This window comes from Mchenga conophoros, linkage group LG12, assembly GCF_057382185.1.
Source record: "Mchenga conophoros isolate Kocher_MC1m ecotype Shallow Benthic linkage group LG12, M_conophoros_male_GT1.1, whole genome shotgun sequence".
NCBI lineage: Eukaryota > Metazoa > Chordata > Actinopteri > Cichliformes > Cichlidae > Mchenga > Mchenga conophoros.
The window spans coordinates 4,727,191-4,752,298 of NC_140537.1; the positions used below are offsets into that span (position 1 = coordinate 4,727,191).

Below are 25,108 nucleotides of genomic sequence, written 5' to 3' on the forward strand. Positions count from 1 at the left end.
TTACAATCAGTAGCGGTTTTAGATAAGGAGCGACACGGGCAGTTGCCCGGGGCGGCATCGTGGTGGGGGGCGGCATCACGGGCATCGGCAAAAAAAAAAAAAAATTCTCGTACTCATGCTGCCCCGACGTCAGCCAGCGCATATTGGGAATGGCACAGGCAACGATCGGTTTTCTATCGCCCATTTGCTGGGAGTAAGGGCGCCCTTCGTTTGCGAGGTGCGCCTGCTGCTTGCGGCGCAGAGAGGAGAGGGCGGGGCGGCGGGGGATTTTCTGACCGGCTGGAGCAGCATCTAATAACCATCTCGCAAAGTAAAACAAAATAAAAACAAACCAACAAACACAAACACACCAGACATCATGATACAGATTTATAATTTGCGCCTGCTCGCTGCTGAAGTCAAAGTAAACTTTATTGTCATCTCCGCTACATACAGTCCAGTATATAGAGAGACGAGACGACAAGGCTCCAGTTACAGCAGTGCAAGTAAACAAACAATATATATAAGAAGAGTAAGAAAACAAATGTAGACTTTAGGACCAGGGGTAAAGGGATCAATAACAGTTTAAAATTTATAGTTTGATGATTTAAAGTCTCACACACAAGCCGTCGAAAGGGGAGGGGGGCCGGCTGCTTCCAAATAGAGCACATTTCATTTATAATGTTGTAAATCCAAGCCCATTATGTGTTCATGATTTGAATCCTGGGTTGTGTGAAATCTCAGAAATGCACCCTAGACAAAGTGAATCTGTGAACTAAGGTGTAGGTGTGTTAGATCATGTTGTGGTGATCCTTGGGTTGGGGGATGGGTGTTCATATTGGAGTGCAAAATTAAAACCAATGGAAGATGGACAAGAAAAGTTCAAAGCCATCAGGTCCTCAGTTTAGAAAAAAGAGAAAAGAAGAGGAGGAGAAACGAGCAAAAGATGCAGGTAAGCAGATGTGTCATTGAATAATGGCAGGTCATCCTGAAACAATCAGAATCAGAATACTTTATTAATCATAAACAGACAGGAGCTCAGACAGATACCGAGGTAAAAAGAAAACCTGCCTCACAAACTGCTTGTCAGATTAACTTTTACCCTGAGCACATCAGCAGAATTACCCACACTTTATAAGAGCAAAAACATAGCAGGATTAATGAAGCTCAAAATCTTAATATGAAAACTAAATATAAAAACATAATAATAAAAAACATTGGGTGGGGGCTGGGGGGTTAAACTACAAATCAATTGATAGATAACTTAGGGCTGCCCTAAAGTGTACCCTACTTTATCTCCCTTCTGGACTATCCAGTGGGCTAAAATCTACAAAGTAAACATGAATTTGATGAGACTTGAAAATATGAATTGTTTACTATAACCAAAGATTTCTGCAGTCAGTCTCAACCTGCTGGCCTGCTTTTTAGAAAGAATGCAGGTCAAAGAAACAGGCATGGGCTTCACATTTTGACCTGAAAGCTGTTTCCTTGTTTAGTCAATTCTATATGTATCAAAACCCAAAATAAACAAATATTTAGAAGGTCATATTGATTGTAAAAAAATTGAGGCGGAGATCAACAGCAATCCCTACTTTTTTAAAAAATTACATTTCTAGTTTTTACAGTGCTATCTTTGCACATTTTTGCATGAAATTTGGGATTTAACTGATCTGATCGTTGCATTATGTTTTCAATATTACAAACTTTTTAGACACATGAGCAAAGCATGAATGATCTATCAGTTAACAGACGAATATAGATTTACCAATGTTGTAGCTACAGCAGTGTCCATAACCTTAAGACCATGCTGTATAACTGACATCACTGACTCTTGGTCTCAGTAACCAGCAGCTTTGCCTTTTTTCCTTTCATCAGACCATGCAGAGATACAGCTGCCCGCCTTTTCCACAGCGTTAACTGTGTTGTAGAATTTTGCTATTTTATGTCCCAGAGCTTCAAGACCATCAACTACATCCTGCAGGGCAAAGAGGAGAGAGACTCAGATGGAACAAGAGAAGTAGAACTTATTAATTTATCATTTAAATACATTGAATAAATTACCTTTTCAAGCTTGGGTTCAGGTTTTACTTCACTTTTAGAGTCTACAAGAACAACAGGCGTAATAATTGCCTCCTTAAGGCTCTTTCCAAACCAAAGGTGGTTCATGAGCGCCTTGGAGAGAAAAAAAAATGAGATGAGAAAGTGATGATTACAGGATAAATTAGGGTGAAGAATCTTGTTGCTATGATGCAAGCTTTAACAGCAAAGACCAGCATCAGTCCACATCAATTTATTTTATTTAATATGTAATGGCACCTTTGTGTGTTTACCATGCATACATACCGAGGCCACAGCCGGTGGAATCGTTTCAGAACCAGACCCTCCAATCACCAGCGTCTTCGACGGAGACTTCAGCACAGATGGGGCCATATTGGAGGGAGGCCGCTCCCCTGAGAAATACAACAAAGACCTTGAATGACAAAACTAGAAAACAGAAATCAGTCTGTACACACATATCTGTGCATAAATCATTTACACAAATGTTTCATACACGAATCAGTGACTGTATTTTCATGCAGTATTTTCATACCTGAATTTTTTATACTCTACAACAGGGGTGTCAAACTCCAGGCCTCGAAGGCCAGTGTCCTGCAGGTTTTAGATAAGACTCTGGGTGAACACACCTGAATCAAATGATTAGTTCATTACCAGGCTTCTGGAGAACTCCAAGACATGTTGGCTGTATCCCAATTCAGGGTCTGCAGCCTTAAAGTACGCATTTCAAGGCCGATTATGTTAAAGTGAATTGTTAAATGTTTGTCATTTTTATGCTTACCATCTCTACATTGTTTTAACTCTGTGATGAAAGAAATTATTTCTTCCCCCCTCCCCAGATTCTCGAGGTTCTGGGTGGGGGCTGTAGTGTTTTATCACAGGCACATCCTTGTGAAGGTCTGTTTGATGTTGGTAAACTTCCTCCCCTTTGTATGGCTTCACTTTGTTATCTAGGGTGAACCATGAATTGGGTGTGGGGGAGACTACCCTCTTTATGACCAAGGATGTTGCTCCTGCTTTTATGCTTTTATGACCCTTTTTGGTCAGCAGGAGAACACACACATACAGTGCCTTGTCTTTGTAACCAAGGGGGGTTATGAGGGGAGGTGTTTGTAAACTATTGTTTATTGTGTGAACGTTTTCAATAAAAGGCAGCGAGAGGAGGCCATCATCGGGGTCACTCGTAAGGAGATTCGAAGTGCGTTTCTGAGATACCGACGAGGCCTCCCTTGCAAGTAAATCGATTGATCGCTGTTGCCTTGTTTTTCTTTCACGGGAATAAGTCCTGGATACAGCAGGGTCTGAGTTTAGACCCAACAGATTACGTCACAGCGACGCGACGAAGGCTGTCCCAATTCAAAGGCTGCTCGAAATGCTGCCCTCAAATGCGTCCTTCATTTCCCTGAATTTTAAGGATGTAGCAGTGTAGACTTCGTGGCCCAACATATCCCATAATGCATAGCATGGCGGTGGGTGTCGATAATTTTGCCAAAAAAAAAAAAAAAAAGGCGGATGAGGGGCGCCCGAAGAGTAAACTTTAAGTAAGTACTGAATATTATGTCACTTATTTATGTGCAAATGTTTAATAACGAAGAACATTAAACATTACTGTTGGCCACATGTCGGCAAAGTTATGTGACATTAGTGACGTTTGTGCTAACTTGGTTTTAAAGCCTTTACTTTAAAATATACGCCGTTCAATAGCTGAGCTTAATCTCACAGAGAATGATCAAAGCTCATGTAGAAACAAACAAACAAATGAACAAAAAGGTTTCTCCTTCATTCCTGTCAAACAAAGCTGTATGAAACGTTTCCAGCTGTTAGTATCATGGTTGCTAGGCAACCTGGGCAGCGCGACGGAGGCTAGACCGTCCCATTTCACAAGCCTCGCACTTCCGGCCTCAGCGGTCTTTGATTACGCGGCCCTTGTGGACCGTTAAGGCTGCGTACTTTAAGGCTGCAGACCCTGAATTGGGATACAGCCGCTGAGGAGGTAATTTATCTGTGTTTGATCAAGGACACATGTAAAATCTGCAGGACACTGGCCCTCAAAGCCTGGAGTTCGACACCTGTGCTCTACAAACAAGTTTAGAATTGCATCCGCCCATGCTTATCAACAAATGATGAAAGTGCACACACAACAAGTGAGTTATCTCTACTGAATCTGTATCAAACTAAAGTGAAATGTCTTTCAAAGTGCAGCTATTACTGAGACTCTGTCAGTGTGTTAGATTAATGTTTGAATGATGCTATGTCCAAACTGAATTATACAGAACCTTGAACACACTTGAATCAATATTATAGATCTATATATAGATTCATCCATCGATTATCTTCAGATTATCCTTCTCAGGGTTGCAGGGGTGGTGGAGCCAATCCTAGCTACCATAGGGCGAGAGGCAGGGTAAACCGAGGTCAGGTCGCTAGCCGGATGCAGCGCTAACACAGAGAGACACTCGCATTCACACCTATGGGCAATTTAGATTCACCAATTAGCCTAACCCTACTAACTGCATGTCTTTGGACTGTGGGAGGATGCTGCAGTACCCAGAGAGAACTCACACAAACATGGGGAGAACATGCAAGCTCCACACAAGTGGGATCAAACTCAGGGCCTTCTTGCTATAAGGCAGGGGTGTCAAACTCAAATACACAGTGGGCCAAAATTCAAAACTGGAACAAAGTCGCGGGCTAACATTAATATTTATTGAAATATATTTATTCCTCCAGATATAAGAATGAATCTTTTCTTATGGACTCAAACACGTTTTGCTGAAAAACTGAATATGGAACAAGCAAAGCTTAATACTAAACAATATATCTATTAGCTGTATAATACCAGTAGGCCAGCTCTAATAGTAATTTGGTATGGCTTTGCAGGCCAAATGTAATTAGGCTCCGGGCCAAATTTGGCCCGCGGGCCAGAGTTTGACACCTATGCTATAAGGCAACACCGTGCCAGTGTGCTGTCCTCTATATAATTTTAAATGAATATAAATATCCATATACCGTCAAATCACAATGGTACATTTATATCATAAGGTTAACCCACTTCAGTAGAGAGAAACCCCCAACAATAAGAAGAGCCCCTTATGAGCAAGTACTTGGTGACAGTGTGAAGGAAAAACTTCACACAACAACACGTTGACATGGAAACAGATTTTACTACAGCAGTAGTAAAACTGTGCCTGTTCTTGAACATTCAAACATTTTAGCAGGCTATGGTATTAAACAGAAAATGCAATTTTAGTCCAAATTCACATGATGTGTTTCAGTTTGGCAAAACATCGTGGAAATGATCAACAAGTTTAGTTTTTCCATGATCAACAAAATATGATGCATCACAATGAATTATGAAATGCCATTTTCTCCTCTCATTTCCTCAATGGCACTATTTTGCCATTATTAGAAATTACTTAAAGAAATATGTCCTGTCAGGAAAATAATTTCAGGAAAAAAATTAAACTCTTTGTGGTATTAGTTTTGAAATAATCCACCTTCCTCGTCTAATTACTTGTATTTCATAAAAAGCATCCTACTGATCTCTTACCAGGAGAGAAGCTATCAGCTCTACCACAGAAGTCAGACAGCTGGTTGTTGAGAATGATTCCAGTGCTTGGAGAGAGGACCCCGGAGCCGAATCTGTAAACAAAAAAACTAAATTAACTACAAAGCCAAGACACTCTTTGTAGTATAGAAATAGTCTAAAAATAAGTTCCTCCATAATCTCTTAAATCTTCAGTTTCAAGAAAGAAAAATATCTGATAGCTGGTTTCTAGCAGTGAAACAGAATGATGCAGGTACTGACTCATCGTTGATGCTGCTGGTGACAGACACAGCAGATCCATCTTCAGCCAGCACAGATACATGTGTGGTGCCGATGCTGTCCAGATACAAGTTGATGCCAGGATCACGAGTCTTGTCGCTGCTGATCAAGCTTCGTTTGCTGTCTGCAAAGCTATCCTGTGTCAGTTTCTTTGCCATCTGTGTGAAATACAGAGAATTAATAAAATGAATTAATGAAACTAAATAAATATGCACATTACAGAAAATACATTGCTGTCAAGAAATTTATAAAATTGAAGCCAAATGTTAACAGAATTTTGATCATTGATCCATCACTGATGTAAGATGAATGAATGAATGAATACTAGAGGTTATAATATTGGTTAGTGATCAAGCTCAACATATGACTGCCAAAGATAGAGTCTCTGAAATTCAGTCATCTGTGTGAACTACAGAGTATCTGAAAACATCACATTACACAAAATTATACTTATATTTAAATACTAAGATAATAATAACAATAATATATACATACTAAATTAAAGACAAATATTAAGCCAATTTAGGTTTATGTGCTTTTAAAACTTGTATTTATATGTATATGTTTTAAAAGCTACGTCACTGCTCAGAATGATGCTGAAATGAAAATGCTGAGACTCAAAGAAATTCTTACAGCACTCTACTGGTTTTCTACACCCTTAGTGCTTCTATAAGAACTTTAATTGTAAGTAGCAGCCAGGTACTGATAATCAAATGCCCCTGATTGATCATTAACAAAGGTGAACACTTCTGTAAAAGCACTTTGTTAACACATAGTCACAATCTCAACCCAACAAATTAACCTAAAGTCCAACTGTGCAAAACTCAGAGATATTACAAAAAAACCTCAACTCATTATCAGTGTGCATAAACTGACTGTGGTGGGGTGTAGTTTGTGGATGAGCTGCAGGCAAGGGGCGGTTTGTTTTGTGTTTTGTGATGTGGTATTGTTACTTTTAATTGTTTAGTCACTTAAATAGAATCATTCTTTATGCAACAAAGCAGGTGCAAATCTGTAGGATTTTGAGATACTTACTTCATCTGAGCTGAAGTTTGGATCGCTGATATTTGTCTTTAATTCATTGGCAAATTTTAAAGCTTCAATATAACGGTGATAAAACAAAATCTTTTCATCAGTCGTCTTAGGTTCTGATTCCATTTTGTATCCTAAAAATATTTTTTAAAAAAATTTTTTTTGGATTGAAAACATCAATTCTTAGTGTATCACATTTGTAAAGATTGATAAGGATCATTTTCCTATATGAATCAAACTCTACATGCTAGAAGCAACAATCAGGAACCTTTCATGATGTTGAGGATGAGGCTGAGGATGGCTCCTCCTGCAGGGGGCGGAGGGAAGTACAGCTTATACTCTCCCAAAGAAATATTCCACGCATCAGTCACTTTAGCTTCATACAATTCCAAGTCCTTCCGTGTGAGGTTTCCTCCTGAGCAAGAACAGTGAAACAAATGATTCTGCTGAGTACAAATGAACACAATGAATTTCATAATCAAGAGTTTGAATGGATCGAGACAGATCACAGTGTAGCCTGTGAGGGATCATGTTACAGTTTTCCAAAACCAATAGATTTTTGTAATTTGTAATTAGATCATTGTGCCTGGCAGACATAGAAAACGGTCAGAAAGAGAGCAGGATGAAACCCGTCTGATAATACCTGCATCCTGAATGTCACTGGTTAAATTCTTTGCTATTGTTCCGTTGTAAAACACATCTGGTCCCTCGTTTGCGATCATCTCCAAAGTGTCAGCCAGTTTCTCAAATTTCACAGTATCACCGGTCTTAAGCAGGTTCCCATTTTTATCTAAATATAACTTCCTGAAAGACAAAGACAGCGAAATAAAGCTGAAACATTCATTGTTTGCTCTTTGTATTTTTGAAATCACATTGTGGGTGTATTTCATACCGTAGTGACGTGTTACCAATGCGTGGGATGTGTTGACCTTGGTAGTAAGGAATAGGGAATCCTTCTCTGGCTAATTTGATGGTCGGCTCAAAGAGGTCGGCCCAGGGCAACTTCCCATAAAGCCGGTGTGCCGCTTCATAACCTCGAATTTCCCCAGGAACCCCAATCCATTTGCTACCTGGTTAGATAGATAATGGATAGTCAGTGCTGGAAAGTCCCACATACATTTGCTCGTGTTTTGAGTAAACTGTAAGGTCCTGACCTTTAATGATCTGAGATGATGTCTGTTATAATTTGGTGCTTTGTAAATACTCTATTCTATTCTGCTCCATTTCAGAGGGAAATGTGTGTGTTTGTAACTGATTATGTTAGAGATAACATTTTGCATCTTACAGTTATTTTAAGTTTATTTCACTATATTTACACTATTTCTGGCTCAAAGAAGCATTTAGCATATCTTATATTTACTTTTCTTACTGTTTATGCAGCCTGTGTGCAGGAGTGTAGCACAGAACTCTGGGCCCCATAAATAAATAGTGTCTGTAGCCCCCTTTCTTTCCTTGATTCATCTTTCTCACACATATTCTAATGTCTAATTTCTTTATTTTTTAATGTCTGCCACAAGTGAACTGCTCCAACTACTCCCAGTTCTTATTGCTGTCCATCCCATACTCAAATGCTGTCAAAAGACGCTTCTTAACAGAGACTATGCTGATTCTACATATGGATCCACAGCTTCCCTTCAAAGTCAACACACTATAGACAATCAGGGAGTAATGCATGAAGGTCATTTGTACTCTGCTGACAGGAACATATGGGACAGGGACATGTGCATCCACAGCAGCCTGTGTCTCTGGCCCCACTTTAGCATCTCACAACATTTCCAGCTTCACCTCCACAGACAGATAATCTGCCAGGGAACGAGTGGAGATTAGCCAAATTAGAAACAATGACTGATAAAGATGGACTTGTGAGGAGAGTTAAGATTTGTCCTGGGGAGGAATTAACATTAATTAAAGACCAGAAAATGGGAAAGATGGGACAGCATTCTGGCAAGCTGTCTATTGTTGAACAGCCCATTCAGTAACTGATCTTGCTCTTAGAAGCTGTTTAATGCGACGATTATATCTATATCTGGCCACAACCAGGCTCTACCACAGGTCGACTGGGTCTACCTTTTTTTTCCCTGTTAGTCAGCATGTTATCCTCAGTAGCCTTTTTTCCTTTATTGATTTTATTGACAGCTTTTTGTCTACATGAGGTGCAGGAACAGTCTGCAGAACAAGGGAAATCATACTTCTTACTCCTCTCAAAGGGAACAAGGTGGGATTTTACATCTTTTAGAAGCTTCTCAAATGTGATCATCAGCAGAGATCTCATTCCATCTGATTTAACTGATTTATTTATTCCATATCACTGGTTTATTTCCCAATTCTCTCACCACCCAAAGAGATTGAGCTGTAAGAGAAATCAGTCTGTTAAACTACAAAAAAAATCTGTGAAAAGAAAATGTTTTTGTTCTTCTGCTTCTTTTATCTGGAAATACAACCTAATCCTGGTCCAGATTGCAAATGCTTGAGTACTCCTTGTGATTTTAAAGCTTGAACGGGTCTTGGTATCACTCATTTAAATGTCAGAAGTCTTCTTCCCAAACTTGATTTCATGAAAATTTGGATGAAAGAGTTATATACTGATATTCTTACATTATCAGCAAAGTGGCTTACAAAATCGGTTACTGACAAAGACATTGCAATAACGCGCTATAATCTTTTCCGTTGCGACCGCACCAGAAAGGGTGGCGGTGTTGCAATTTACGTAAAAAACAAATTCCATGTTACTGTCCAATCATCAGTATCTGTTTGTAAACAGTTTGAACTTCTTGCCCTCAAGCTCTAACTTTTGAAGGGCTATTTTATTACCATTGTGGGCTGTTATAGACCCCCCTCAGCTAGTAGTGAGGCTTTAGTTTCACTTAGTGAAAAACGATCTACTTTAGATTTTAATGAAATTGTGCTGGCTGGAGATTTCAACTGGGACTGGTTGTCTTAGGGTTAGGGTTAATTAATCTAAACTCGCTTTGTGAAACCGAAAACCCAGAGTTTTCGTTAACTCAGGGTATACTTACTCAGAGTTTGCACTAAACCGGCTTCCTGAAATAGGGCCCAGGGCTCGTCGGGGGAGCTACTTAGGAGAATGTTGGAGCTCCCACTGGCGTGGGATCATTGAGTTATCGTACCAAGTTAGTGTGTGTCAGTATATGTCAGTGCTGTTCGTATATACCTGCCGAGGGTTAGTGTTGACGGCTGCTTCTATGGTTTCCCTGCAGGAGGAAGAGTGGTCCAGAAAGGCAGCACGCACGGGGTGTGCGGAAACACAACAGCAGGGAGCACGAACACAGACGTCGGAGGGAAGCATGCACACGGGGTTCAAGGGAGCAACGGGGAGTTATTGTGTTTACAGCTTTTCACTGTAAATAAAGAGCACTGTTTGCATCGCAGAGTCTGCGTTTTGGGTCCTCCTTTCCCCACATCCCCACGGTCTGCCAGCCAGACCATGACATCAGCTCTCCAGTCTACTCAAAAAAAGGGATGCCAGAAAAACCAAATCTGAAGCGGACTGGCTGATTTTTAGACAGCTCAGAAACCGTTCAACTTCCTTAATTTAAAAGGCCAAATCAGAATTCTATCTTTCAAAAACTACTAAACATCTGAACGATCCTAAGAAATTCTGGAAAATAATAAAATCTTCTTATGGAGACATAACTACAAATGAGATGCCAGCCTTTGTCGTAAAAGACTCCTGCACCTTAATGGAGAAATGTGATATTCTAAACTGCTTTAATGAGCTTTTTCATTCTTCAGGATCTCTATTTGAATCTTTATATCCAGATTTAAAACAGCTTAATCAACAGGAGGCTCTCTCTGCAACCACTCAAACTGAATCTTTGGTCCAACCCTTCAGTTTTTCTCCACTAAATGTTTTTGAGGTCCACAGGGCTTTAAATCTGTTGGATCTAAATAAATCTGCAGGACCAGATCAACTTGATCCTTATTGTCTTAAGTTGGCTGCAGATTTTATAGCAGAACCACTAACTTACATTTTTAATCTTAGCCTCTCGAAAGTGAGATCCCTGTAATACAGAAATCTGCCTGTGTTCTCCCTTTGCTGAAAAGAGGTGATCCTTCAGATGTTAATAACTACAGGCCCATATCGAAATTGTGTGTTCTAGCAAAAGTTCTAGATTCAGAGTTTAGCTGTTCATTAGTGAACAACTGAAAGACTTTTTTGACAAAAATTCAGTTCTTTCCAACATCAGTCAGGATTCAGAAAACAACACAGCACACTAACTGCTGCTATTTAAGTGGTTAATGACATCATTGATTCAATGGACTGCAAACTTCCTCTTTTCTCCCAGTATCCAAGTATCCAAAGAAGTTCCACAGGGCTCCATATCAGAGCCATTGTTCTTTTCTCTTTACATAAACAACCTTTGTGATAATTTGTCAAATGCTGCATTTCATCTTTATGCAGATGATACAATTATCTATTGTTCATCTCCTTCACCAACCCTGCAATTTCTGCAGTCTGCCTTTGATGTTTTTCAGTCCCATTTAACCCAACTTAAGTTGGTGTTAAATCAATAGAAATACAAGTTCGTGTTATCCTCAAATGGCAAAGAGTTGTTAGCTACATCTCCTAAGATTACAACAATTCAAGGAACTGAAATTGAAATGGTCACATCTTACAAGTATCTAGGGATCATTATAGATCAGAATTTGTCATTTAAAACTCAAATTCAAAGGCTTGTGTCGAAGTTAAAACTAAAACTAAGTTTCTTTTTTAGAAATCAATCCTGTTTCTCCCTCCAAATGAGAAAACACTTGATTCATGCAACTTCTTTACCTTTAATGGATTTTGGTGACCTGCTTTTTATTTTTTAATGCACCTGCTCACTACCTAAAGAGGTTGGATACTGTGTACCATTGTGCTTTACTTTTTATTACTGGTTATGGAAATTGTGTACATCATTGTTCTTTGTATGCTGCTGCTAAATGTCCATCTTTCCATATTTGTAGACTCTCCCATTGGTTGATGTTTATCTATAAACCTCTCCTTGGGCTGGTTCCATCTTATTTATGTGTTTATATGTGTAAAAACCACAACCAATACAGCCTTCATTCGCACAATATCATACAATTGATTGGCCCAAAAATCAGAACAGAATTGGAGAAAAAGGCTTTTAATTACGCTGCCCCTGCTTCCTGGAATAATCTGCAGGAGGAACTGAAATGATCAGAATTGGTTACCTTGGGGGAGTTTAAGTCTGTCTTAAAGGAACGAGAGAATAACTCTTTTACTCAGTGTCATTGTATTTAATGTCGCTCTTAATTAGATCTGTTATTGTATATTTCTCACATGTTTGTACGGGATATTGTATTTTTTTAAATGCTATATCCTAATGTGGTACGTCTATTTTGACTTTTGTTGCCATGATGCCATGGCTCTCTTGGAAATGAAATTTTTAATCTCAATGAGATTTTTTACCTGGATAAAATAAAGGACTAATACTGTATGAAGACCTTATGTGTGGACATTCTCTGCAGACTCGATTAGAGTCTATTAGAGTTGGCTGTACCACAGTCACCTTTCATTATTCTCTGGGCTGCAATTGCTTATTAATCCTTTTTTGTCTTTTAACAAATGCATTTAATAAAGGCATTTTAATATTGGAAATTCCCCTAGGTGGCGGTGTTGCATTTTAAACATAAACATGTTGAATGGGCCAAAGCTCATTCAACAAGGACTGAGGCAAAGTGGAGAACTGTTCTAATGTCAGACAAATCAAATTTTTTTTTAGAAAATGTGGATCCTGCATTCTGGGCTAAAGAGTAAAGGGCTTTAACGTTGTTAAGTGCTGCTGTTTTTGCAGCTTGTTATCAACACTCAATTCAAAACCTCTGAAGGTATGTAATTATTTTACTGCCTATAGAATTGGCTGCTTGCACATCTGGCAATGCACCAGTGCTGAAAGGTGTACACAGGCAACTTGTGCTCCCATCGAGTTGACATCTATTTCAGCAAGACCACGCTAAACCGCATGCTGCATCTATTACAATAGCATGGCTTCACAGAAGAAGTACCTGGGTGTTAAAATGGCCTGCCTGCAGTTCAAACCTTTGACCAAGAAAAAACACATCGAGTGCATCATGAAATGACAGATATGACAAAAAGGACCCAGGACTGTGGAGCAGCTATCCTTTGGCAAACAAAAATGTGGGTTTTTTGACCCAGTATTTGAATTTCTCTGGTCTTGTTATATATTTCTTTGAAGAGGTATAAGATCATTTAGGTTTTTGTTGCTGACTTTATTATTATTATTTTTTTCCAATAATTATTATTTTCAATAATTAAATAAGAATAGTTGTGCACTCTTTAGTGTATTAGAGTCTTGACTTTAATTCAGTAGATGAGGTTAGAGGTGAGGAGGAGGATGACATTTTAACAAGACACCAATCATGCTGTCTCTTTCCTCCGCTTCTTTGATGACAAGAACCCTCTCAGGTGATAAAACAAAGGTATGATCCTTCATATTTTGAGTTTGACTTGCAGATTAAGGTGCAGAATTTAAAATATATCTCTACAGATAACTGACTACACCTTTAAAACCTTTGTGTTACATCTTGTGTATCATTTGGAGAAAGACCTGTTAAGACCAGTTTGGAGAAAAACCTGACTACTTCAATCTCTCTGGTTGTTTCTGAAACTAAGGAGCATGTATTTCATGGTGTTTATGCTAGATTATTCTGATAGTGTCATATATGACACCGACTCATTGTCTTTAATATCTGCTGACAGCCAAACCCTCTGTAGTGGTTTGCTTTATCTTTTTTCTTTTCTTTTTATATTATCCCAGTTTTGCTTTTTTGAGGAAAGCTGAATGAGGAATGACTCACAGTGTGCATTAGCAGTGACCTGTACAGAATAAATTAGCTGTGTCATAAAGGTGAGTCCAAGAGCAGATTAGACTAAAACCTTATAAATATTAGCATTATGCCAGATAAACAGCCCACCTTGCGGCCACTCCACGGTCCACTCTGTGGTGTTAGGACACGACTTAAGCAGGTCAGAGGTCACGTTGCTGGGGACAGTCTCTCTGGAGGTGATGATTTTCACTTTACCTTTGAAAAGATGACATATTACTACATTAATCCACAGCAGAGCTGAGCAAAGAGTAGCGAGGGTGTCTTGTTACTGGAGCTGTCCATCACAGTGAATATGACCCCGCCTCCAATCCCCTATGGAACGCCAGGACTGCCATAATGAATTAATTAAATACACCATTAAATAATTAATTAAATGTGGCAATAATTAATTAAAATTGGAATTAATTAATTAAATAAATAGTTATGACACATGTAATTAATTAATTATTGACACATTTAATTAATTATTTATGTATTTCACATTTTAATTAATTATTGACACATTTCATTAATTATTGACACATTTAATTAATTATTTAATGATATATTTATTTATTTCATTTTGGCAGTCCTGGCGCCTGGCTCTCATCATGAAATAATTTTATCTGTCAGCCTCACCCATCAAACTCAGGGGGCGGGGTTAACGCTGATCGAGTCAAAACCATTGCTTTGGCCTGGTGGCCATTGTTTCTAGCACACAACAACCGGCATGTGGAAGCTAACAGAACTGAGCTTTGAAAAACCCTGTTTGTGTGTTACCAAATACCGTTTTAATATTTTTTTAGCCGAGAATGTAGTGGTTTAATCTTCATGTGTCTGGTCGGTTTGTCAAGATACAGCCTCTTTGCAAAAGTGCTTCGATGATTTCGGAGATGTCTGCCCAGTCTCACGGCAAAGCGTGGGATAGACCCGCTCGCCTCGCAAGCAATCCCACCGACAAAGCGCAGGCCCCGGTACACAGCTGTAGTAACCCCCGCTGACTTCTTTTACTGAGGTTATATTTATCGGTGTTTTATTTCCTGATGTTCTTATGTGTCCTACGTGTTTCAGTCGCCAATTCTGAATTATAACTAACATTAAAAACATGTTTAAGGAGGAGAGAGAGCAAATAAATCTGTTTAACATCTGATCTTTGGGTTTTTGTTCAGTAATCAGTGTGACCTGTGTATAAACACATAAAAGAGATAACGTTGGTGTTTCCGTCATGTAGTAACTGCTGCCTTTAACTATACAAAGGTTGTTCGACACTATGAAACACATACAGACTTCATGATGTTCGGCTAATATTTTTATTGTGAATATTAATCATGCTGACCTCGCTCTGTACACCACGCAGCGAGGTCAGCATATCCACGATATCCTCAGCTCCATGAGTTAACACAAAGTTTCCCAGCTGACTATCTAACTGCCAACTATTCCAGAGACGTGAAAATATACAGCATAAAGAAAAGTGTAAGAGACTCAGCAGCAGATTAGAATAACAGTTATACATTTAATAAATCACCAAATGAATCCAAGAAACGAGCAAACCTGTTCCGACAGTTTGAGTTTGTATTCCCTCAGCTGCAGACTCGCTGCTGTTTAAATGTTTGAAAAGGAAGATTAGATATAAAAAACGTCAAACATAGACTCAGTCTGCCTTCACATTTGATATGAGGCCAGCACGTATAGTGGCCTCAGCAGGCTATTACTGAAATACACGTGCTATATCATAAACTATGATATAAACAGGGAGGTCCTATTAACATGTTTAGTTTTAAAGGACACCTTCCTGCCTTTAGTCTCATTCATGAGCAGTATTAGTTTTCTTCTAACATCCAGAAGTCTGCACGATGTGTTTCATAGTTTGTAACAAGCCTTTGACAGGTAAACATAACATGACCGAAAAAGCAAAAAAAAAGCAAAAAAAAAGAGAGAGAGAGTGTTGACATAAGAAGAGAAAATTCTCTCAATTATGGAGACAGGCAATTGGTTCATTTATGTTTGATGTGTGTTTATTCCTCCCTAAATATCGTCGGTGAAGTTTGCCATGCATGTCAGATTTTCCTGCGCATTTTTATACCTCTGCCAACAGAGAGAGAGAAAAAATCACATTCTAACAGACAGCTGGTGCTTAGAATACAGTTGAATAACTATTAAAAAACAGATGATATTTAGATAATAGTTCAGTCTAACACATGTGCCAGTGAACCATTAAACGTCTGTGAAACTATGCAGTTATGAAACGTAACTTTAACCTCAGCCAAACCGATTTGCTCAGTTGTAAATAAAACAGCGAAGTAAACGTGACCCGACAGACAGAACCTGAGTGAATGAAGTCCAGCGTTTAACCACTGAGAGCTAAAACTCAGCTGAGGTTTCAAAGCTGTGTGATTGGACATCAGCCGCTGATAAAGCTGCTATAAGCGCCTATAAAGTGCTCTGTAAGGAAACAAGCTCCAGCAGCTCTGCGCTCGGGGAAAACACTATATTTACTTATCTTGTGCAGAAAAATGCGCTGACATTGCTTTATATCGAGCACCGGCTGCCCAGTTAAACTGTGACTATCACCAGGTAACTAGGCGTGTTTCTTGAATTAGCAGCAGGTGTTAAACAGCTGACAGATGAGGAGGAGGATGCATGCAGGTAAACTGAGGGTCTGTTGAGCTGATCGCTGGTTTCGTGAGAAAAATGTCAGCTCGTTCTTTATGTTACAGAAGCACAGAGACACAAGACCAGGCGGAAAGAGACGATCGTTCGGTGAAAATGAGAATCTGCGAATGCAACATGTGGAACACGGAGAGTGGAATATGTAAACAAACCGGTTAACGTAACCCCCTCGGTGCACTCTGCATGCTAACTGTTAGCAGAGCTAGTGAAATCTCTGAAAACATCTGAGCACTTTTGCAAACATGTTCTATGTTGACAACCTGACCAGACATACGTCGCGACATTCGCGGCTAAAACACTGTTAAAAGTGTAGCTGGTGACAGAAAAACGGGGCATTTTAAAACTACACCACCACCATTGCTGCCTGTGATTTGATCTGCATTCTGGGATACCTGGCTGCCCCAAGTCTACACAAGCAATCGATTTTCTAGGATCGACCTGTTTTGACTTACTTTGCACGGCAACCAATCAAATGTTAGAGAAGCTGCATGGGCAGCGTTAACCCCGCCCCCTGAGTTTGATGGGTGAGGCTGACAGATAAAATTATTTCATGATGAGAGCCAGGCGTCAGGACTGCCAAAATGAAATAAATAAATATATCATTAAATAATTAATGAAATGTGTCAATAATTAATGAAATGTGTCAATAATTAATTAAAATGTGAAATACATAAATAATTAATTAAATGTGTCAATAATTAATTAATTACATGTGTCATAACTATTTATTTAATTAATTAATTCCAATTTTAATTAATTATTGACACATTTAATTAATTATTTAATGGTGTATTTAATTAATTCATTATGGCAGTCCTGGCGTTCCATAATCCCCATGCACTGTGGGTTCATGATGGAGGTGCACAGCAGCGCAGCAATGGCAGCATCTACTGCAGAGCCATTTTTCCGAAGAATGTCCCTGAAAGAGTTCATCGTTATCACTTTAGTGTTATTGTTATCATGTGTGCACAATTAATTTAATTTTAATCTTCATCAAAATTGTAATGTCCCACAATTAAATTGTCATGACAGAACAAAAAGAACATGCATACTCTCTGTCATATGGACCTGCATGAATAAACTTTCTGAATCCTTTATCATCCGCAACTGAAAATAGTTGTGGATGATTACTATACCTTTCTAATCTGACGTTGTTGTCCCTGGCTCTCTTTCTCTCTCTCTCCCTCCTGCTCTGTTCCTGTGCTACTGCCAGTGTAACTACCGCCCCTCCCCCCTCATCCCAGCGCAAAGCTCAAATGCGGAATGAAGCAAAAAAAAAGTGCAAGAGGGAGAGAGGGTGAGAGAAAGAAAAAGGTGGCCATGTCATTATGTCATTAGTTTTTCTTCTTTTATACCCTTTCTTGCCAGCCACGCTGTGGAGTACTTGGACTCGTGTGATGGAGCATTGTCCTGCATGAAAATCATGTTTTTCTTGAAGGATGCAGACTTCTTCCTGTACCACTGCTTGAAGAAGGTGTCTTCCAGAAACTGGCAGTAGGACTGGGAGGCTCGCGATAAGGAGCCGGCTTGCGTCGTTCACGTCAAAGACCCGGCTCTAAGAGCCATTTCGTTCACAACTGACACATCACTAAGGCACACACAAATTCTTTTTACACATACAAATCCTGATTTACAAGTACAAAATATTTATGACCACAATTTGAGCCCATATGTTCGCAGTTCTTGGAGATTTTTTAGCGTTTGCATTTGGATCAGTGCATAATCGTATGTGTAATGTGAAAAAAAAATGTATCAGAAGTTTCAAATGTTACTCACTTTCCAATCTCCGAACAATTCTCGGAGTCTGCGGCCACTGCAGCTTTTGAGAAACGGCAATTAGGGTCCTCGTCGTCCGACGGGACAACCTGACCTTTACTTTTACATAACCATACCCCTAACCAAATACCACCAACTATTGCACAACCAAAAAAAAAAAAAAACAAATCCAGAAGATGGCGTGACCGTTTGGGCTGCATATTTTGGGACACCAAGAGAAGCAAGGTAGTGTCACCATAACCCCCTTGGGGCTATTAGGAGTCGTATTTGCCCCCTCAGTGTTCTTGCTGGTGCGGAAAGTACCACGCTCCTCGTCTGACTCAGACATCGCTGTTTTCTTCTCTGCGTAACCGTCAGTAGTTCACTTCCTCTGAAAGTTTACCGCTTGTTGATGATTCCCCAGACAGCACAGCTACGTGTTGCGCACATATTTCCGCTGTGTGGGCACTGATAGGCGCAGTGGCGTGTCTAGAAAATTTTTGTTGGGGGGGCCAGGTAGGGGCACAGATTTGGAGAAGGGTGGCAGATTTAATTGGCAGATAATGTTTTTAAAAAAAAATTCTACCAACCCTTAACCATAATTCAATAATCCTATAAACCTAATAACCAAATGCACTTTTAACTCTTATTAGAATGAGATTTTAACCACTACGGTGCAAAGTTTTTAGATACTGCGTTGATAAAGTACAAGAGATACAATCAGTGCTTTTTCAGTGTTTACTCAGCATTCAAGGACAGCAATATTTGCATAGTATTTTTACTGACATATACTGCACATATGTTTTGGGCAAAAACATTTTTGAATATTAAAATACGAACATTTGTAGCAAACAATTGACAAATTAGCCATTCCAATGCAAAACTTTCTCTGCCTGTTAAAAAAAGAAGATAATCTTCTCACAAACTGGTGTTTGATTTTGAAACAGGAAAAAAGTGGAGAAACAACTGAAAAGACTAATATTTGAATAAAACCTGAAAGCAAGTAAATACTTTCTATGCTGCCTTATGGTAAACTTTGGTAATATTGATAAAGAACAACACTGGCTGATGATGAAATACATTCAGCTGGCATGGTGACACTGCCAGTATAACCTGCAGGGCTGGACTGGGACAGAAAATCGGGCATTTTGACTACAGACCGACCCACCAGGTATTAAAGCCATAAAGCCTTTGAATGAAAACAAACCCTGTTGTGACAGTGATGTACAGCCTTTTGGTATATGTATGATTTCTATACATTTTACGTCAGATAAAAACTTTGGTTGTAAGATTTAGATAATTATTTAATAAAAGCTAGATATTTTAAATGAGAATAGGAAAGAAAAGTATTTCTTTGTGCCCCCTTTCCCTGTTAATGCCCTACCTGGCCCCCTGGCAAAACTTTGCTAGACCCGCCCCTGCACAGTTACCAGCTGTCAGCTACATAAAAAAGGATCCTGGTGGGTGGTCTTCACGTTTCCCTCTCACCAGATATCCAAACCGACATCATGACCAGCAGCTTTACAGCTGTGGCTCCAGCAAACATCAGCTGATACTAGAAATTAATATTAAATAAATTCTAACAACAGCCGATCAAGCTTAAACGTGCTGCTGTTGTTTAGCGCGACATCTGCTGGTTTCGTCTTTCTGGCGCAAAGTGGGCGATAAACAAACAAGAGAGAAAAGCCGATCAGCTGATCATCGATCAGTTTCATGATTGAAGTAGCAACAGGAGAGGGAGGGGGAGAGAATGAGAGAAGAGGCAGCTGTGCAGCATAAAGACAGAATAAATCCAGCTTTGTGTCTTTTTCCATTCTAGCTGAAGTTCGGGACAAACTGCGTCTCTTCTCAGCTCAATACGAAACGTGTAATATTTTCTCTGATTGAGGGACCATTCCATTTTTTTAAGGAGCCGTTGGCAACTCTACTAACTAACCTTATGAATAAAATAAAGTTCACTATCAGTAACATCATAGCAACCGAACAGCTGTATAAAAACTCCAAGCTGGCTAGAACGCAGTATGAGTTATTGCAACTGACAGTAAAAAGTCAGCACAACGAAAATAAACTCCACCTAAACTTAGTTCATATCTGACCCAGATAGACTGCAGGTCATAACTTCTTACCTGAAGTTCAGTTCACCTGACACTCGGACTGGCGGCTGCCTCGGGGCTCTCCTCCTGCCTCCCCTTCCCTCATCCACCTGCTGCCTCTGTGGAAGCCCCGCCATAGCCACCACCAAACAACGGAGTTATTTCTACACATCGACCTGCATCTGGCCAATCCACCACCTCTCATTGTTCATGCCGTTACAAAAAAAATAAAAAATAAGTCAAATAAGCCCGATGGCCAGTCCAGCTATGTTAACCTGCAACCAAATCTGCAGCTCCATACAGCAATGTTACGACTTAGATTACATCTTATAACTCATAACTCTTATGTTAGCTCCCCTCTGTAGCATACTGTCTGAAATATTCCACGGCTGCAATAATTCTTTACGTGTTATTTTTTCCTTGGTATTCTAATTTCGCCGAAGTTTACTAAACTCAACAAACTTAATATTACTTACCGGGACATTTATTCTGTCCTCATTTTCTTTCACCGAAAAATTGTTTCCTGCAGTGACGTCTTTCGTGCTTGGCTCTCCTACCTTTGCTAACGTGATGCACATAGCGCAGAAGCCGATGCTGCATTCACTTACACTCGGATATCTGAGCGTCACCGTGAAAACATAATCGGACATTTGATATTTGATTGAATTTTATTGTTTTGCCTTTGGGGTGGCACCTGGGGTGGCCAGTCTGGTTGGGGGGGTGGCCTGTGCCCCCCCAGGCCACCCCGCTGGACACGCCATTGACCATAGCCAAAGAAAGCTCGTTTATGACCAGCATCATGTAAATAAGCGCTCTGTAGAACCATCGCTCCATCCTCCAATCCAGCAGGTGGCGTCAGCGTGCCCGCAGGGTGAACGTCAGCCACAAACGAAGCCGAAGAAAACGTTAGCGTCATTTCCTGGTTGCTGTGCGACAAGCAACTGTAAAACTCGAAGCTCTGAACGCGGTCCTCTGTCATATAAATCTGCGAGTGGTCTCTGCGTGAGGCGAGCGGCTTTTCCCGGTGAGTGAGAGATTGAGCGTGAGGTCCGGAGCGCGCACAATGAATAAAAAGGGCTCTGAGAAAACACGCCATGTGGTAGCCTGGCTTAACAAAGCGGAGTGGGATCAGGTTCGGGACTACCTTTACTCGATGGACTCCTCTCTGCAGAGGTTTGCGTTAGAGAGGATATCGGCTTGGAGGGCCAGGTGCGCTAATAGTTTTCCCGTGGCCGTGGACTGCACAGCAGACCTCGTGCGCTGCCAGGTGCGGGACCGGTCCGGACAGCTTACCGGAGATGACTTGACCCTGATGTACGGGACGGCCCTGGTAAGATTTGTTAATCTTATCACGGATCGCCAGCAGGGGAGAAAGACCCAGCCGCTGAGGCAACTGGCTGGAAACTTGAACATCCCCGAGTGGGTGGTGGATCTGAGGCACGAAATCATGCATGGGACTCTTCCTTCTTTGAAATGGTGCCGAAAGGGATGTAAGGTGGCCCTGGAGTGGCTCCAGCAGGAGTTTTGGTCCAGACAGCTGGGAGGAGGCCCCGATGAGCAGCTCGTTGCCAGGCAGAAAGAAGTGGATGCCTGCAGAAACGCTCGGGAGCTGCTGATCTCTTTTCAGAAGGACCAGTACCAAGCTTTTGATGATGGGTCTCCTGAAGACAAGGGGAAGAGCTTGTGGCAGGCCCCCTTAGCAGACATGAGTTCGTTGCTGGGTGAGATCAAGCAGTTTGCACTGGGGTCCAGGGAGCTGTTGATTGATGTGCTGCTGGAAGACGGTTTTCTTGTTCCTACCATGGAGCAGCTGGAAGCATTAGGCTGTGCAACATCTGACAGTGCCAGTCCCACTGAGCCCAGAGTCCCACAAACCTTCCTGCGCTTTTGGCTGCCCCTGCTAAAGATGCTTAACTCTTCGTCTTTCATTCACCTCTTCCTGGAGAAGCTCTTTGTGGAACTGAAGCTGCTCAGCAAAGAGCCCAACGGTCACAGGTGTTTCTATATTTCTGCATGGATTTCAGAAGTCTTCCTCTGCAACAACAACAAATTTGAATATCATTTTGAGACAAAGTTGCAGAAGAAAGCCAGAATGAAGGACAGGATTTTCATCAACCGCATCAAGCTGAGGTGGCAGCAGCTTCTCTCTGCATGTCTGGATGCCCCCTGCATCAGCACACCTCACCTGATCCAGCTAGTCCTGGATGACATGGAGCATCCCCCCCCTCAGGAAACCAGAGAGAAGCTGTTCCAGCTCTGCTCCATCTACACACAGACAGAGCGCTCAGAGGCCAGCACACCTCTGCAGCAGCAGCAGCCCATATATACTGTGAGTATGCTGCTGGACCAGATGCAACACTCCTCACCGATGGACTCGGAGAGAAGTGAGGACCGCAAATGGGCAGACGTGCAGGCTGAAAGAGCACTTGCCCTCAGAGGTTCTCCGTGGCAGGTGTGCACTGATAATGTCACATGGAAGAACTATGACCTTGGTAAAGTTCCTGGACAGTCGGACGACCCGTCGTGCCTCATGGTGGACAATTATTCGATAATGACTGTGTTTGACCAGCCAGTGGAGCTGGAGAGCAGCGCGACACGTAGCAGCATCCCCGGGGCCTCGGCTCCAGCCCGGCCAGCTGAGGGCCTCCTCTGGAGCAACAGCGAGCTCAACAAACTGAAATGTGGACTGAAGCTTTTTTAAGTTACTTGTGTTATTTTTGTTACTTGTGTTATTTTTTGTTTTATGTTAAATGGTAAATGTTTTATGTTAAGCACAAGATTGTTGTTGTTGTTGTCATTCCAGCCTCCGCTGACTCTTGTTGTGCTAGAAGCAGTTTTGAAGCAAAAATACAATATTCAGAAGACAAAATGTTGTGGAATTTTAACCATGAGCACAGTGCAGGTTCAGCAGTTGTGATTGTTTCTGTCCAGTCGAGCTCGTTAACTAAACATGTTGGCAGAAGCAGAAATAAAACTTTCAGAAGACAAAATATTCTTATTTAAAGAAGGACCAAAGGAAGGAAAGCATAGGTTTTGATTAAGTCTGATAAACTAGAATTATAATTTATTGTTACATTAAAAGGAGCAAAATGAAATAAAAAGGCTATATCAAAAACAGGTTATAACATAGGAAATGTGAGGTTTTAAAATGAAGTTAGTGTCAGCGTTTTAAGAGAGTGGTAAAATGATGAGTAACGTTGAAGAATATATATAAATACAAGTCTATAAGTCAAGAACATAATTAGGATAAGGCTTTTGATTAAAGAGTCCCAACTATGATAAGTTAGGGAGATGCAGGAAAAGGTGTTTTGTTTCCTTTGCAGAAGATCTCGGCGACCACAGGGGGTGAGGATCCTGGAGGCCCGAGGCCGGATGGACCACAAGAGAGGGTCAGAGCGAGGACACAATGTATTGCGACCTCTGGTGTACCAATCGTCGTCATCGTCACCATTGCATTAATAATATAATCTGCAGCATTGATATTGCATTCAGAGGTTTAAACAGTGTGTGTCTTTCAGAAAGACTAAGTTGCAGAAAGTTTGCATTAATGAAAGCAGAGTCTAAGTTATTCTGAGGAGCAGGTTAGACGAGGCTATTTGATGAGCCTCTGGTCTGGTGGAAGGTCAGAAGTGCAACGGGTGAGATGAGAGAGCATTTGAGGACGACATATACACACACACACTTAGTTAGAGAGAATCATTTATAGGTGAGAGGTTAGTTATGTTTACTCGCAACTGTGAAAGAGGAACAGTTTCTTGTTGTCTCGGCAAGAAAGAGGAAATACCTGGTGTGAATACGTATGAATGGATGGTGACTGGACGGACGAACTGAACTAAGGTTGGACCAACTGGACACTGAGGTAAAGACTGGACTAAGGCTAAGCACATGACTGATGACTGTTCTGTTTTAAGTTCATTTTCATGACATAGATTGGATCATGAGTGGGGAAAACTGAGCATTTTTAGTTTTGTACATTATTTTGACACATGAAATGTGTCAAAATAAAGGGGGGATTTAAGGTTTAAGTTGAAATGGGTTTAGGATCATTTTAGGACTTTTGGGGTGTTTGATGATTTAGATATGGTAAAACTGAGGCAGACATTGTTATTTTCATGTTTAAGTTGAAGGATTAAAATGAACTGAATCCTGGTTAGAAGATAAACTCTTTACACACATAAAGAGCATTTAGATTAAGTAAAGTTAATATAAAGGATAGAGCCCAGAACATGATATCTTGAACCAACTTTGAATAATTAAGGGAACATTAGATGAACACAGTAGATTAGTGAGGTGTACCAGAGAGAGGCTTTTTGTTTTCTATCCTTTACAGGAGAACATTCCAGTAACACAGCCACCACAGGGGTGGCAAGAATCTCCAGTTTCGCAAACAGGTCACATCTGGATTACACGCTGTGGACAGGGCGACCCCGGAGGCAAAGGTGGTGTGGCTGAAGGTGCTCAAACGCAAGTGGAAGGAGCCACGCTGGACTGGTCCATACGAGGTCGTTGCCAGGACAACTACAGCAGTCCAACTGAAAGGGAAGGGCGACACCTGGTATCACTGGTCGCAGTGTGCACCAGCACATGAGAGCTTGGTTGAGGAAGAGGCTTCAACCAACACAGGTGTCAACAAACAGAGGCAGAATAAACCCTCTCACCTGTGCAACAGGCCATTCAGTAGTCCACCTGGAAGGCTGAAGAAAGAAGAGCAGCAGCGGAGAAGGTCGTCACGCCATCAGAAAGGGGCAGTGATAAGTTAAAGGCTCCACAAAGAGGGGAGTTTCAGTCCAGAATCTAAAATCTATATAACAAGTCTAGAATACAAAGTTTATATAACATGATG

At 40.7% G+C, this 25,108-nt stretch overlaps 2 protein-coding genes across 2 annotated transcripts; one reads left to right on the forward strand and one right to left on the reverse strand.

Annotated features, from left to right (window-relative positions):
• Nucleotides 1–708: 708 nt before the first annotated feature.
• Nucleotides 709–18,521, reverse strand: LOC146561959 (glutathione hydrolase 5 proenzyme-like). Its single transcript, XM_085294785.1, has 11 exons — nucleotides 18,380–18,521; nucleotides 13,856–13,963; nucleotides 7,785–7,962; nucleotides 7,536–7,696; nucleotides 7,161–7,307; nucleotides 6,896–7,026; nucleotides 5,843–6,018; nucleotides 5,585–5,676; nucleotides 2,323–2,429; nucleotides 2,041–2,151; nucleotides 709–1,954 (listed from the first exon to the last, which is right to left on the reverse strand). Exons 1-11 carry the CDS (start codon nucleotides 18,519–18,521, stop codon nucleotides 1,817–1,819), a joined length of 1,491 nt encoding a protein of 496 aa, XP_085150911.1. The 3' UTR covers nucleotides 709–1,816.
• Nucleotides 18,522–21,167: 2,646 nt separating this feature from the next.
• On the forward strand, nucleotides 21,168–23,134 carry LOC146561960 (ribosomal biogenesis protein LAS1L-like). Its single transcript, XM_085293413.1, has one exon. The coding sequence runs from the start codon at nucleotides 21,329–21,331 to the stop codon at nucleotides 22,964–22,966; it is 1,638 nt and encodes a 545-aa protein (XP_085149539.1). The 5' UTR covers nucleotides 21,168–21,328; the 3' UTR covers nucleotides 22,967–23,134.
• Nucleotides 23,135–25,108: the final 1,974 nt, after the last annotated feature.